The following is a 16,034-nucleotide window of genomic DNA, read 5'->3' on the forward strand; positions in this document are numbered from 1 at the left end:
TGCAAAAGTAAGTGACTTTCTATGTTATGTACAAGCATGAAATTTGACACGAGCATTCTTTAGGTCCTAGTTAGGAAAAGTAAAGGGGTCACAACTCGATTATTCAATGCTAAGTGCAAAAGTAAGTGCACCCCTATGTAATATCTAATTTCCGGTGTCGTACAAACCTGAAATTTGGAACAACCATTGTTTAAAGGGGTTGTCCCGAGGCAGCAAGTGGGTCTATACACTTCTGTATGGCCATAATAATGCACTTTGTAATGTACATTGTGCATTAATTATGAGCCATACAGAAGTTATAAAAAGTTTTTTACTTACCTGCTCCGTTGCTAGCGTCCTCGTTCCCATGGAGCCGACTAATTTTTGGCCTCCGATGGCCAAATTAGCCGCGCTTGCGCAGTCCGGGTCTTCAGCAGTCTTCTATGGAGCCGCTCGTGCCAGAGAGCGGCTCCGTGTAGCTCCGCCCCGTCACGTGCCGATTCCAGCCAATCAGGAGGCTGGAATCGGCAGTGGACCGCACAGAAGAGCTGCGGTCCACGAAGACGGAGGATCCCGGCGGCCATCTTCAGCGGTAAGTATTGAAGTCACCGGACCGCCGGGATTCAGGTAAGCGCTGTGCGGGTGGTTTTTTTAACCCCTGCATCGGGGTTGTCTCGCGCCGAACGGGGGGGGGGTTTAAAAAAAAAAAAACCCGTTTCGGCGCGGGACATCTCCTTTAAGTACTAAATAGGAAAATTAAAGGGGTCGCAACTTAATTATTCACTACGAAGTGCAAAAGTAAGTGACCCCCTATATAACTTAAATAATAAAATACATCTGTACTGCACAAATTAGAAATTTGGTACAGGCATTCTTTAGGTCCTAATAGGAAAAGTAAATTGGTTGCAATTTGATTATTCAATTCTAAGTGCAAAAGTAAGTGATCCCTATGTTATGTGGCTTCCTGGTGTCATATAAACTTGAAATTTAACACAAGCATTCTTTAGGTCGTAAATAGTAAGAGTAAAGGGCTCGCAACTTGATAATTCAATTCTCAGTGCAAAAGTGGCCCACAATGTTAAGTACCTAATCTAATTCTCTAACTTCTCAGTGTCGTACAAACTTGAAATCTGGCACGACCATTCATTAGGTCGTAAATAGGAAAAGTAAAGGGGTCACAACTTGATTATTCAAGTTAACTAATAACACACATCTCAACTGCACAAACATGAAATTTGCCACAACCATTCTTTATGTCCTAATAGGAAATGGGTTGCAACTTCAATATTTAATTCTAAGCATGAAAAACTGTGAAAATCCATGACACATGACATATTTCTTTTCTCAGAAACCATAAAGCCTAGGAAAATTATTTGTATACTGAGGAGAATCTTCCCCACTTCTATGTGTATATACTGAGGAGAATATAACTGACCTCTGTGCATATACTGAGGAGAATCTACCTCACCTCTATGTGTATATACTGAAAACAATCTAATTGACCTCTACTTACATACACTGAAAGGCTGTAAAGTACATAAGGAAGCGGCCATGGACTGCAGGGATAGAGCATGCCTTTAGGGCTAAGAAGGGGCTGCAACCTCCAGTCTGGGGTTAAAGTTGAATAAAAAGGGGCATTACCTTTAAGGGTAAAAAATGAGGAGAATGGGAGGGGTGGCACATTCTGCAGAGGGACATCGGAACATGCAGTCTGAGGAGAATCTAACGCCCCTCTATGTGTATACATATTTTTATTCCTCAGTTCCTCTGAAGTAACCATAACTGTATAAAAGTTTCCTTGCGAACAGGTAAGCGCCGGTACAAAATTACCTTGGGCGAAGCCAGGTATATTAGCTAGTATGCCATATGGAGGAACTGTGCTCAGAACACTCCAGAGTAACTGATAAATATTTGTAGGTGTAGCAACAATGGATTAACTTTGAATCATCACCAGAGTTCTGCAACCTATTTTCTTAAAACTCACATAAGACTCAGGGTCATCCAGCATACTTTGTTAGACGACAGGGGTTTCTATCTTGAACCATATGCCTCACTTTTCCCAACCCCCCACCCCCCTTTCACTCTACTTGTATATCTGTTTACTATTCCCCCGTCCGGTCCCATTTTTTTCCCTCTTCTCTCTCCCCTTTCTCGTCTTCGATCTTTGCTTTTCCCTTTTTGTAGTTTTTTTTGGTGCTAAGTTAGCTGCCTACCTCATTGTGATTCACTAGCACAATGCAACTCTGTAAAAGATTGGTTATGTAGGTAGTTGCTCCATCTTTACATTGAGTAGCTTGATACTCTGTAATTGTCAGAAAGAGTTAAGGATGGCGCTGGATGCAAGTTTCTCAATAATTTCTTACCCTGCTTTATGTTCTGTTTAAGGGTCCAGCGTGCACACTTATGCATGCAAATACACCAATGTAAACGAGACATCTTTATTTGCTCTCTTTCCAAAATACCAAACCTGTTGAAGTTTTTTGGCTTTGCTCTAATCTTTCTAAATTAAAAATTGCAAGTATTTTAATCCAACTGTTTGCATATTTTTAATTACTAAGCTTCTTTGTATTGTTGCTGCTACCTGCATGCCTTTTTACACAATTGTGCCATTTGGCTTGGCTAAATACCATATTAGTTGGCAGAACATCACCTTAGTAGATTAACCTCCTTCAACATTTAAACTAGAGTCCAAAACATTGATGAAAGGATGCACAGGAGTTGTACGGTCATAACATACAGTTTATGTGATAGAGCCCATTTTTTGTGGTGTCAACCAGATTTGCATCCATGTGATTTTGGTTATTTCACCAGTGGCATGCTTTACAAAGGAAGGCCATGCAAGTGTTATGAGATCCCTGGTGGTAGAGGACTTCTTTCCAACACACAGTCATTCCATGTTCATATGGGTCTATTCATTAATCTATTCATCACCAGCTCATCTGCGCTCGGCAAGCCTGTTTAGCCACTTCTATGTTCTCAGGACCATAAGGTTGTTCAATATTTTTGTATATTGTGGGTCATGTAGAGTCATTGACAGTGTAGCTCTGGTTGCAGCACCATTTACACACAAACTTGGGTGGTGCTACCAAGGTCTTTTTTGGTGTTAAGCGACCATTGTCATGACTAGTCCAACCATCCTGACTAACTGGACAAGCCGGAGTAACCAAGAACAATGCTTAGAATCTGGCATCATTCTGCTGCATCGTGGATACTTAGAGAAGATGGAATTTATTGTTACTAGAGATGAGCGAGCATACTCGATAAGGCAAACTACTCGAGCGAGTAGTGCCTTATTCGAGTACCTGCCTGCTCGTCTCTAAAGATTCGGGTGCCGGCAGGGGGCGGGGAGCGGCGGGGGAGGAACGGAGGGGAGATCTCTCTCCCTCTCTCCCCCCCGCTCACCGCCGCAACTCACCTGTCACCCGCGCCGGCCCCCGAATCTTTAGAGGCGAACAGGCAGGTACTCGAATAAGGCACTACTCACTCAAGTAGTTTGCCTTATTGAGTATGCTCGCTCATCTCTAATTGTTACTAATAGCAACACAGAAAAATGCATTAGACAATACTAATTTGTAATACAAAATGCACAAATACAAAATATCAGAAGAAAAGTAAAAGATTTTACATAAGCAAAGCTGTTCCTATATAACACCAGTACCGCGGCTCACCTAGCATTGCTTCAGTACTAAGATATCATAGGTGACATTAACAAAGAGCAATAAGTTCTATTCTGTGGAAATACTGAAGATTGGTGAACAGTGCAGGACAATCACTGCTGACAGAAGACACTTGTATAACACAGTAGGCAGTGATTCGCTTGCCTCGGTTTCAGGCATTGGATTCCTTAAGTTTGACTCATAATACGTTGAGAGATTTTTACTTGGTTGGAATTAGATTTTTTCTGCAAATCTTCATGAAGTTTTGCCAATTCCAGGAAAAATGATGCAAATAATTTGGTCCCTTGAATGTAATTAGATCTACAATAAAAATAAGAACTTGCATTTGTTATAGTATCCATTAGACCAAATCTCCATAAATGTCATGCTTGTACATTGGGAGACGCATCATTAATGAACTCCTGAGCACCCACTGTAAATATACATTGGCAAGGTAGGGCCCTCTTTTCCATATTGTACATTTTAAAAATGTGCACCCATCCATTTTAAAGCCGTTTTCAAAAAATCTGTGTGAAACTGACAAATTATGCATGGGCATCAGACTCAAATGCAAATTTCGGTCTGGACCACACAGAATTTAGAAAAGTGGTTCTATGAGACTGTAATATTGGAGACATTGCATACATGGAGATAGCTTAAACAATCTAGGCGTTAAAGGGGTCGTCCATTTGTAAACTATTAAGGGCCTATCCTTAGGTTAGGCCATCAGTAGTCACCCAGTACCCTTGCCAATCAACTCTTCTCTGGGCTGGTGGGCTTGTGCATGGAGCTGATTTTTGAAGAAGCAGACAGCTCCATTCGCATTGCAATGGTCAGGCTTGGTATTGCAGGCCAAATTCCCATTGAAATTAATTAGAATTCGGCTTGCAATATCAAGTGCACCGGCCCAGAAAACAGCTAATCGGCATGGGTCCTGAGTGGCAAACCCTTGCCCATTTACTACTGATAGCCTATACTGGGGATAGGCCATTAATAATTTATGACTGGACAACCCCTTTAACTTTATTGGCAAGTTGAGTAGAAGAAATGCAGGGGCAACTTGTGGATCAGCATGCCTTAGCAAATTTAAGAAGTATAAAATATAAAAAAATATAAAAGCCTTGAAATTTTAGTTTGGATGTTGGAATTTTTTATATTTATACTTCTTGAATCTGCAATACTGATGGCTTTCCCTTAAGATAGGTTATCAATATCTAATCGGTGGAGGTCCTACTCTTGGCACTGCACGCTGATTGGTCAAATTAAAGGGCAACTTTGGTGGTTTTGTTTGACATTCATTATGTAACTATCCTTCCAGGATATATAAATCCGCTAGTATTACCTTGGTTAGTTGTTCCTTTTTCTCTAAAACTCCTGGCCTCTTTCTTCTCAGGTCATGTGATGTCAGTTCTGACCAGCTCATATGTACTTTGGGTTACGCTGTCTGAAACTAATCAGTTTCACATAAACCTGGACCTGCATTAGGTCGAAACGCATCCTGTTCCTGACATGTGGCACTATATATAAATAAAAGCATGTTTGTCTACACGTGAAGCCGACCTCTCTTCAGCCATTTCTTCGTAATCAGTTTCTCAGGCTTCATTCCTATGAGCATATATCGGTCACAGTTTTCATGGCCGGATGATATATTCTACCATCTGGAGCGTAAAAGCTCGTGAACGGGTGCCCGTTCACACGGCATGGGCCCCAGCACATATATGCCAAGGCTGCCATGCCTTTGAGCCTTTCCCTTCCCTCCTCTTTGCTAGCACACCTCTTCTCTCCTCCCCTCCGGCTGATTGCAATGAGAGGATGCGGGATGGGGCTGTGCTTAGCTCCGCCCCTGTCCTGCCCCCTCCCATTAGAATTAGCCGAAGGGGAGGAGAGAAGAGGGAGGGAGTTTACCAGTGTGACTGTCATTGGCTCCCATAGGAGCCCATGCAGCGGCTGATGTATTCCGGCTCAAAAGATAGTTGCAAGACTATCTTTTGGGTCCGACGTAAAAACGTCCGGCGCTATATTGGCCAGCCTAGTGCTTCTATGTCATGGGAATACGGCCATGTGGTCTGATGCATTGGAAACCAATGCATCAGATCACAGCGTATATCAGCCGACAGTGAAAACAGCAGGCCGATATATGCTTGTGGGAACGAACCCTCAGTCTGTGTTGTTACATGAATCCTACCACAAAAACTGCCTAGGGTGGGATACAGGCACCCCTATCACAGTCACTGCTGATAATCATATAGCTACTGTCACACAGTTATAATTGAGATCGCAGCTCATTTTCTGTATACTTATAGACTGTAGTTTATTTAGGTATGTATAGAATACAGAAGGTAATAGCAGTGTTGCAGAGATTGTACAGGCAGTAACTGATCTTGTAATGCTGTGCTGATGCATCATGGGATTGATGGAAAGGTGAAAGCAACATCAAGATGGTGCCTAATAAGCTTCAGACAGGAGCCTGCACTTTATGAAAGTGACTGCAATATATATATATGAGACCATCAGAGTGTGACAGACAATCAGGTGAGCTCGAATGGAAAAATGTGTTTTCACCGGAGTGGCTCTTTAAAGCGTTGAAGAGCTTCACCAAATTCTGCCCTTCTGTTATTTACCTAGGCACAACGCTGTATGTTTGGTTGTGGCTTAGTACAGCTCACAGCGGCTCAGTCCTAGATTATGCAACAGGAACAAATATCGCGTTGAACTTCTTTAGTCAGGTGAAGTGTAGCAACTAGATATAGCATTGAATCCACAAGTGGATGGAAAATGTCTGAAGGAATATTATGCAGTGTTGTCTGAATAGCCACCCACAGTCCGTGGTATTTGTAGGTGCAGGATCTCAGGTGCAAATGACCCTCTCCACCACATCCCATAAACCCTCAATTGGGGTCCTGGCAGGTGAACGTCCAGGCCAGATAATTCGAAGGAGCTCTCCAGAATGCTGTTCAAACTAATTCTGACAACTTGGGCCTGATGGCACAATGCGTTACCTTGCTGGAATATCCCAACATTATGGAGGTACATGAAGCTGCTGAAGGGCTTTAAATGGTCAACAAACAGTGAAACATAGTGTGCATTGTTCAATGACATGTTTAGGTAGACCAGTGGACCCAAATCAAGCCATGACAACACACTCCTCATACCAGTATGGAACCACCACCAGCCTGCAAAGGGTCTTATTGACAATGGGTCCATAACTTCATGGGGTCTACTCCATATATGTATTGCAGTGTTAACAAAGGCAGTTGGATGGGTCTTCTGCTCTTACATCCCTTGTACGTTAAAGAACGATGCCCTGACCTGCGGGATGTGTGTGTGGGGTCTCCTACATTGAATGTAGATGTGATTTCTACTGTTTGTCTGTTTGCACCAACATTTCTAGCCAGACACCACTGATTGTGATCCTATGGATAGGGGATAACTTGATACTCTGATAGAATCCCTTTAAAGAGTTGGTGATACCCTACTTCCTAAAACTAAGGTCAGAATAACCCTGGCCATACATGTTAGATAGCACTTGGTTGAAAGCTGTTATTCTCGACCTCCCCATAAACAGCTACAAATTGATCATTAAGCATTTCACATTTCTCACCTGCTTATTTTTTCATTTTGTGAGTGTTCTCCGTCATCTGCACCACCAATAGGAATCATTATTACCTTCTTTTTGGTCAGATCCTGAAAGGTCCGTGCCAGTGGAATAGTTGAGCCATCTCTGATCATATCTGGCGTAACACCAAACACTGCAAAGTCCAAAGGAGATAATTATGCATGGCGCTAACTAATGTTCTCAGAAGGTCAGGTCAGTGTAATCTAAGTCAATAATGACACATTTCCAATATTTTACTGGTGACAACTCGACGCCAATATTACTAAACTTTGAAATTTCTGTTGCCAATTATCTACTGAAATCAGGAGATTTGAACTTACTTGCTGAAGTACAGTACATAGGCACCAAAACCTGGCTCCAAAAATGGTGCATGCTACTTTAGTGCCTTTTACGACTCCCCATAGCTATGCTGAGGTCACATGACCCATTTGGCACAGTTACTGTATTTTTCCATTGTGTCTAGGATCAGCATCTTTTCATCTACAATCTATAATACTGTAATGGTAAATATCTTAAGATCTGCCTGGACACAGGACTATAGGAATCTCTAGAACTTGTAGTAGAGCTATAATGAACATGTAAAAGTTTTACTTCCTCCAGCGTGCAGCACATTTATATAACCGGAAAGCAAACCTTTTCTTATTGCAATTCTAGCGGCTTCATACTGGGGGTCATCCACATTCGCCACCCACGGCATGGCTCCAATTTCCAGTGACACCTTAAGCTTGTTTGGACTGTTCAGCTTAGCAAACACATCTTCCAGATGCTTCTTCACCTGTAAGACCGAACAAGCAGGAGTTGCTTATTTTACCCATAATTGCTTTTATTTTACTATATTAAGGGGGATTTCACATATTTTTATGGCAATTTTTTATGCATTTTTTGAGCTGAACCTGGCAGAAAGAAATATACGTCCTTGCTTTACAGTTCTCGTATCTGTTCAACCCACATCTAGCTATGGCTCAAAAAACTACATGAAACACTGCCACAACAAGCTTTAGGCCAGCTTCACACGGGTGTATGCGTATTTGCGTGTGCCTGAACGTGGGCTATTTGCAAACTCAATGATGGTTTTTTTGTGCACACATCGTCGTATGTTACTATACTTTTTGTGCCGCAAGACAAGTTAATTTGCGTGTGGCAAACAAAGACGCACTGATTGAAATGGCTACGTAGTCTAATTTGTTTCGGATGTGTTCTTTTCTTTCTGCACAATTACACAGTGTTTCACGCATCTTCTAGCGTATTTTGCACGCATTTTTGCATCAATATTGAATTCTATGGGGAATTTTGGTGCCCAATATAAACTTCTAGGATTGAATGGAGCAGGGAGGATAAATGAAGGTGTCATCAGATCTTCCAAGTGTCGTCCTTCTAAAAGTTGTTCTGAAAGCATTGAGATGATACGGGTATATTTGGGCTGCAAATAAAGGATTATGATCTAATCTAAAAATCAGGGCTATAAAGGTAAAGCTCCATTATTTTGTTTACATTGAGGTGATAAAACAGTTGGTACAACTATTGCAGTTAGACAAGTCCAGTAAGCAATATTTAATCTTGCTCGTTGAAGTATAGTTTACTGGGGGGATACTGAGTGTTGTTGGAAAAATGGGAACTTCTGAGAAAATGAAGAATGTCGGCATAAGCATGTGACCACAATAAGAGGCGATATCCCTCCTTAGAACTGGAATTGAATTCCTAACTTGACATTGTAAGGGACCTTTCACACAAGTGGACTTGTTCCATAACACACAGCAGCATTTATGTGTCACGTCCACCCAGGATGTGCTGGATCCGTAACCCACAGATCTTGCACAAATGTGTGCAAGCTGTGTAAAAATAATAAGGAACCAAAATATGGGAACTCTTTCCCTGTCAAAATAATGTCAGGGACAGGGACGTGCTTAAAAGCAGGCAATTCGCCCTGACAAGGACATACCTGACCTCATACCTCGGCCCTTAGTTAACCCTACTTGGGAGAGGGTAAACATAAGCAACACAATAGAAAAGAAAACACAAACTTAGATTTGAAGCAGCAGGCAAATGTACGATCCAGGAGAAAGTTCTGACTGAGACCATTCAACGGCAATTCAGTCCAGCATCAGCCAGACTAAATAGCCATGACAATTACCCACAAGTGCAGCTAGGCATGTCTCACCTTACACTACACCCACCACGGCCAGAAGATGGAGAAGCACCTGCAAAACCTGCGCCTGAATCTCAGCAAGGCAGTAATTACTGCAACATTACCTTTGTGTGGAAATTTTTGCACCAAAATCTGTATGTCTGTCATGCCGGTTTTGATGCAGATTTGAAAATGGCTTAATTCTATCAGCAATTCCTTACCAAAATCTGCATTTAGACATGTGGTTTTCCATAGCATGTTGCGGAATATTTCCACCCATGTGAAAGTCCTATAGGGCTTATTCAAATTAATGAGAAACTTGCACAAGTTTTGTGTGAAACAATGCGCACAAAACTCGTCCGAATATGAAATCCTTTTTTTGAATGGATCAAGGGTGGTTTCACATCTGCGTTTTCAGTTTGTTTGTTTTTTTATAAAAACAACTAAAGCAAACTGGACCCATAGAGAGTCAGTTTGGGTTAAGTTAGTCTCTGTTCCGTTTGCTTTCAGTTTTTCTGAATAGAAAAAAAGCCCAGCTTGCAGAGTTATTGTTCCCATTCCAAAAAAATGGAGAATACTTTTTCGTCTTGTTTTTTGCATTAAAATCAATGACAGAGGGATGCAAACTGAAGGGCTTCTGTCTGCTTTCAGTGTTGTAGAGATCCTTTTTATTAGCACACTGCAAAGCAAAACAATAGGTATCCTCAGAGGGAGGGAAAGAGAAGTGAAGTTAAAGGAGATGTCTCGAGGAAGCAGTGAATTTTTTTTTTGCCCAGTCCCCCCCATTAAGTACACATTACTAAGCCCCCCTGTAAATGACATTTCTAGCTGGTTCGTACTTACCGTTCCAGCGTTTCAGCAACTTATAAAAGTTTCCCCAAGATGGCCGCCGGCTCTTTTCCCGTCGCTCGCTGCAGCCCGACGTGCGCGCTCCCGAGACGCTGCCAGCTGTGTCTCCATGGCAACCAGACACCCCGCAGCCGCCGACCGGACCCACCGCAGCCGCCGACCAGTCACCCACCGCCAGGCAGCAGGTAACCGGCGCAGCCCCCCCCATCACAGCGGCAGCCCCCCCGGCGCAGCGACAGCCCCCCCCGGCCCAGCGCTAGTTCCCCCGGCCTAGCGACAGCCCCCCCCCGGCCCAGCGCTAGTTCCCCCGGCCTAGCGACAGCCCCCCCCGGCCCAGCGCTAGTTCCCCGGCGCAGCGACAGCCCCCCCCCCCCGGCCCAGCGACAGCCCCCCCCCGGCCCAGCGCTACTTCCCCCGGCGCAGCGACAACCCCCCCCATCGCAGCGACAGCCCCCCCCATCGCAGCGACAGCCCGGCGCAGCGGCAGCCCCTCCCCCGGCCCATCACTTACCAGGACAGCTGGACGGCGGGACAGCTGGGCGGCTTCTCCGGACAGCTCGGCAGCTCTGCACCTTCCTCTAACAGAGGAAGGTACAGAATGGCCGCTCCAGCGCGCTCCCGAGCAGTGACAGCTCGTCTGCGCATGCGCAGAAGAGCTGTAGCGGGGAGCACACTGAAGCAGCTCGTGCTGAATGGAGAAGACCGGACTGCGCAAGCGCGTCTAAAAAAGCAAGCTGCCGGCGAATTTAGACGGAACCATGGAGACGAGGACGCTAGCAACGGAGCAGGTAAGTGGAATAACTTCTGTATGGCTCATATTTAATGCACGATGTATATTACAAAGTGCATTAATATGGCCATACGGAAGTGTATAACCCCACTTTGTTTCGCGAGACCACCCCTTTAAGCCCAGGGAAGAGGAGGAGGAGGAGGAGGAGGAGGAGGAGGGAGAAGCCCAGCCTCCACCCACTAGCCAGGAGGGAGTATTGTGTATATTGTGCTGGCTTGTAGGAAAAGCTCTGGCAGACCTCCCTGAGTGAAACTTGTGAAGTTGGCAATGACCTGCATATCTTATAATCAGCTACTCTACCCCAAAAAAGGGTATTTGCATGCATGCATCAGTTCTGCTTCAGTTTGTAATCAGTCCACATTCAGTTGAAGGGGTTGTCCCGCGAAAGCAAGTGGGGTTATACACTTCTGTATGGCCATATTAATGCACTTTGTAATATACATCGTGCATTAAATATTGGCCATACAGAAGTTATATACTTACCCCCTCCGGTGTTGACATCCTTGTCTCCATGGCACCGACCGAAGCCTTCTTCTGCCTGGATTAGACGCGCTTGCGCTGTCTGCCCTCTTCTGTCCCGCTCCGGCGTGCTCGCGCCGCAGAGGTCTTCTGCGCATGCGCAGAAGACCTGTGCGGCGCGAGCACGCCGGAGCGGCCCCTTCAGCGGGACAGAAGAAGCAGACTGCGCAAGCGCGTCTAATCCAGGCAGAAGAAGGCTTCGGTCGGTGCCATGGAGACGGGGACGCCAACACCGGAGGGGGTAAGTGTATAACTTCTGTATGGCCAATATTTAATGCACGATGTATATTACGAAGTGCATTTATATGGCCATACAGAAGTGCTTAACCCCACTTGCTTTCGTGGGACAACCCCTTTAAGGACTCCAAACGCTGGTGTGAAGTCTCCCTTATTCACATGAGCAATGTTTTTCTCACAGGAAAAAAAATTGCAGCATGTTCAATTTTTTGACGTTTCTGCAGGAGGAATCGCCCATTGTTTCCTATAGGACCTTGGAAAAAAAATCATATGGCATGCAAGTGTCATGTGATCTTTCCCATTGAAGTTTATGGGAAACACTTGTGATCTTTTCATTCACGTGAAATACGCGTGTGAAGATCCCAATTTTACAGAAGCGATGCAAATTTAAATAAAAACACATCATCATGAAAATCACATGTTGAAGATCAAGATATCTCAGCCCGATATTGCGCTTGTTAATGTGTGATTTTCACGGTGAATGTAGTCTCACTGATATATAAACCTACAATGGGTCGGGGACCTGGTTAGACCAACGTGGTTTCTGGTAGTATAAGGGGTCATAACGAAAACGCTGATCTCTATGGGATTTCAGTGGTTTCCTTTTCAGTAGCTCTTCTCCTGGATGTGATTTGTATGGTCAGAAAAGATAGGCCCTGCCCTGTCTGTCCCGCACGTAGCGAACACAACGCAACGCAAGTGAGTGACCCAACGATGATTTTTATCCCGGCTGAAGCTGAATGATGAACAAACGGTGAACAATTCTTGGCCATCATTCGTTGTTTAAACCAAACAATTATCCTTCACTTTTGCTCCTTTGAACATATGAGGAATAACGATATGTCTAAATGCAGCATCGGCATTTCATTTCCCTTGGAACCCACTAAAATTAATGGCTTTGGAGACTTAAAGATGATATCACTCTCCTTCACTTCCAAATCTGAGGGTTTCTGAGAAGAGCCTTTCTAAGGTGCCCACCAAATGTACACAATGAGGTACAAGATAGGAGTAGAGGGATACAAGTGAGGGCTCTGATCTAAGCCTCTAAGACATCCAGATATTTCAGATGGTGGCCCTCACCATGGCCAGAGGATTGGTGCTACTGCTAGTTTTTTTACATAGTAAAGTTTCATGAAGAACAAAGCCTCCACGCTGCACGTGATAACCAGCAAAACAGCAAATAACCTTATTTGCCTAAAATGATGTTTTAATGCTAAAAGATGACTGAAATGTGATTTTCTATCCACCGCCTGTTGACAACTGATGACCATCTTAGTAAGGGTGGAATTTCACAGGCGATTCTCATGCAAGTGCGATCTTGGCTTGAGAAACTCGAACCGCTATTACACGTGCATAGATGTGATTTCCAAGTGCCATGAGTTTTGTGAGAAAAATGCATCTCACTCACATTGTAGAATTTGTAATTTCATCGGCGGTGAAAGTCACCCATTATTCCCTACGGTAGCAAACAAAATTGTATCACGCTCACATGTACATGCTAGGGAGATTTTTTTTTTAAAGCTCCCACAGGGAAGAATGAGCGATATCGCCCAAAAATAGAACTGTGACAGAAAATGTGCACATGTAAGTAACATAGTATGTTAGGCTGAATGAAGACAATGTCCATCCAATTCAGCCTGTTTCAATCCCCTTGTTGATCCAGAGGAAGGCAAAAACCCCAAGAGGCAAAAGCCAATTAGCCCATTCTGGGGGAAAATTCCTTCCCTACTCCATAATGGCAATCAGAATAATCCCCGGATCAACCTTTGATAGTTCCTACCTAAATGTAAGACCCGAAAGTACAAACCTGCTGGTCACTTAATGTCTATATTCTGTAATATCATAGCGCTCTGGTTATGTGAGTGCCCCCAAATTAACAGAATTGGTTCTTTTCCTTGTGATTTCTATGCATCTTGCAATTCACATATGCCATGTGGGAAAATCATTCATGTAAATGCAACCTAAAGAGATAACAAGATGGATAACAGGAAGTAGAGGAGGGTGATGACTTATGCTGCCCATAGAACTCTATAGAGAGGAGAGGGGAGGAGGCAGGAGGAAGACATAAACTGAGACTCCCACAGCTAATACCCGCCTGATTGTTTACTGTGATATGGCTACTGAAATCACATCTATACTAATCAGTATTTTTCTAGTGTATGCAAGCTGTTATGTCTGTGTGTGTGCAGAATCTGCTGTTTTCTCTGTGCACAGTGTATAGAACACAGCATAGCAGCTCAACCCTTCCCGCCAATACAAAGAGATCTAAAAATCACAGATACAGCCTGCAGAAGGTAAGAGTGTGAAAAGTACAGGAGGCAAGACAAGACATACAATGGCCAGAAATAGTGTTACTCCTCATGTACACACACAGAGCTTATTCTGGTATTCTTTAAACATTTTGTCAGTGTCTAATTCTGAAACTTACAAATTTCTACATTATATCTACATTATACTGTATGTAAATATTTATTTTTGTCTCACCAGTTTTTCTACTACAGGAATTTTCATATTTGGAACTTGTCGAATTGAAAACTTTCCAATGACTTTTGAAGGTATAACAGTTTTGGTTCCAACTCCAGCAAATGCTCCTTCAATTCCATGGATGGAAAGGCTGGGATATCTCCACATATGCTGTAGAATCTCTTCCTGCATTAAAAGTGAAATAGTTTTTCAGTAGCATGCTTATAGTTAATTGTCACATGTTGCTGGATACATAAAGAGCACTACCACTGACAGCCACAAGGTGGCACTTGGATCTACCTTTCAAGTGTGTTATTGCAAAATACCAGACACATTGCCTTGCCATTGCATACACTATATATACTAAATGTTGAATGAAGTGCGCCACAGTCTTTGTATGCCGTGTAGCACCTAAACTGCAGAATGCTGTAGCGCACTCCTGATAGCTTTAGAGAGATAAGGCTTCCTCTACAGCCTTCCTCTTCTTCCTCCCAGGTGTCCTCGTTTCACCTACACAATGTTACGAAAATATAATGAACATATAAATGCACTTAAAGGTGTATTTTGGGAGTCTTACCCCTTGTACTATTGATGACCTGTCCTCAGGATAGGTCCTCAATAGTTGATCAGCAGAGGTCTGCCGCTGATCTCAGCCCCCTACTCACTGCAGCCAAGGCAGATGTTGGCAGTTCCGTCCTCATTGCAGTCACATTTGGAAGTGTAATACGTTGTAGAAGGCTTAGTTCTCTAGTGGGGGACTGAAATCAGCTGATTGCTGGAGGTCCCGAGCAGCGAACCCTGACGATCAACTATTCATGAGCTGTCATAATGATAGGTCATCATTAGTGCAAGGGGTAAAAGTCCCGGAATACCTCTTTAATTACACACAACTCTGGCATTCCCTTCCTTCCTTCTATAGGCACATGTCTAATATGCCTATAGGTACAGCCAGTCCTGTTTCTATGATATACCTGATTCTTGCCAATTCATATATGAAAGTGAAGGCATAAATTCTCAGGCTCGTACTACTGGGAGCCTGAGGATTGGCAGATGTCTTACTGTTCATTAAAGGGGTTTTCCAAATCTTCAAAAAAAAGACAACAAAAACCTATAAAACGTATCTTGGACGCTATAAGCAACACAAGATCATGAATATTGGTTGGGAAATTAATTATTTACTCCTGTTGCTGATGCAGTCTGTTTTTTTTATGTGGCTCTCTTGCTACGGTGGGCTTGTCAGTAGTTTCAGTGCCATGCAGAGAGTGACCCCATTGTGCTACTGACTGATTTGGCTTTAAACTATGCCTTAGAACTGTAACCAGGGATACCCTGGTTTTCACCCTTTAACCCCTTTTTTAAGGGATCTGGTCTTAGCAGCGAGGGCTTCAAACCATAACCCTCAAGAGTTATCTCTGTGCACTAGCAATTGACATGGAAAGGTCAGAGGCACCGTAGCCTGGTCCCGGAGGGACAGACAGAAATGTAGTCGTTATCAAAGGCCAAGGTCAGAGCAGGTAGAGTTCACGCAAAATAGAGAGACAAGCAGAGGGTCAGGGCAGGTGGCATTCAGTAAGCTCTTTGCATTCAATAAGCTCTTCTTTCCTTTATTGTGCTAGACATACCATGCGATCAGGGGCGTAACTATAGAGGGTGCAGGGGATGCGGTTGCACCCGGGCCCAGGAGCCTTAGAGGGGCCCATAAGGCCTCTCTCCTCCATATAGGGAGCCCAGTACTATGAATAAAGCGTTATAGTTGGGGGTCCTGTTATAGGTTTTGCATCGGGGCCCAGGAGCTTCAAG

General features: G+C 43.7%; 1 protein-coding gene across 1 annotated transcript in view; it reads right to left on the reverse strand.

The window, feature by feature from the left end:
* Positions 1-3,579: 3,579 nt before the first annotated feature.
* Positions 3,580-16,034, reverse strand: part of LOC136579145 (beta-Ala-His dipeptidase-like) — a 34,676-nt gene continuing 22,221 nt past the window's right edge. Inside the window, exons 9-12 of the mRNA XM_066579490.1 lie at positions 14,256-14,420; positions 7,885-8,026; positions 7,237-7,384; positions 3,580-3,956 (exon numbers count right to left, since the gene is read on the reverse strand). Coding sequence (XP_066435587.1) covers positions 3,824-3,956; positions 7,237-7,384; positions 7,885-8,026; positions 14,256-14,420 — 588 coding nt within the window. The 3' untranslated portion in view covers positions 3,580-3,823. The remainder of the gene's footprint in view (positions 3,957-7,236; positions 7,385-7,884; positions 8,027-14,255; positions 14,421-16,034) is intronic.

This window comes from Eleutherodactylus coqui, chromosome 9 (genome assembly GCF_035609145.1).
Source record: "Eleutherodactylus coqui strain aEleCoq1 chromosome 9, aEleCoq1.hap1, whole genome shotgun sequence".
NCBI lineage: Eukaryota > Metazoa > Chordata > Amphibia > Anura > Eleutherodactylidae > Eleutherodactylus > Eleutherodactylus coqui.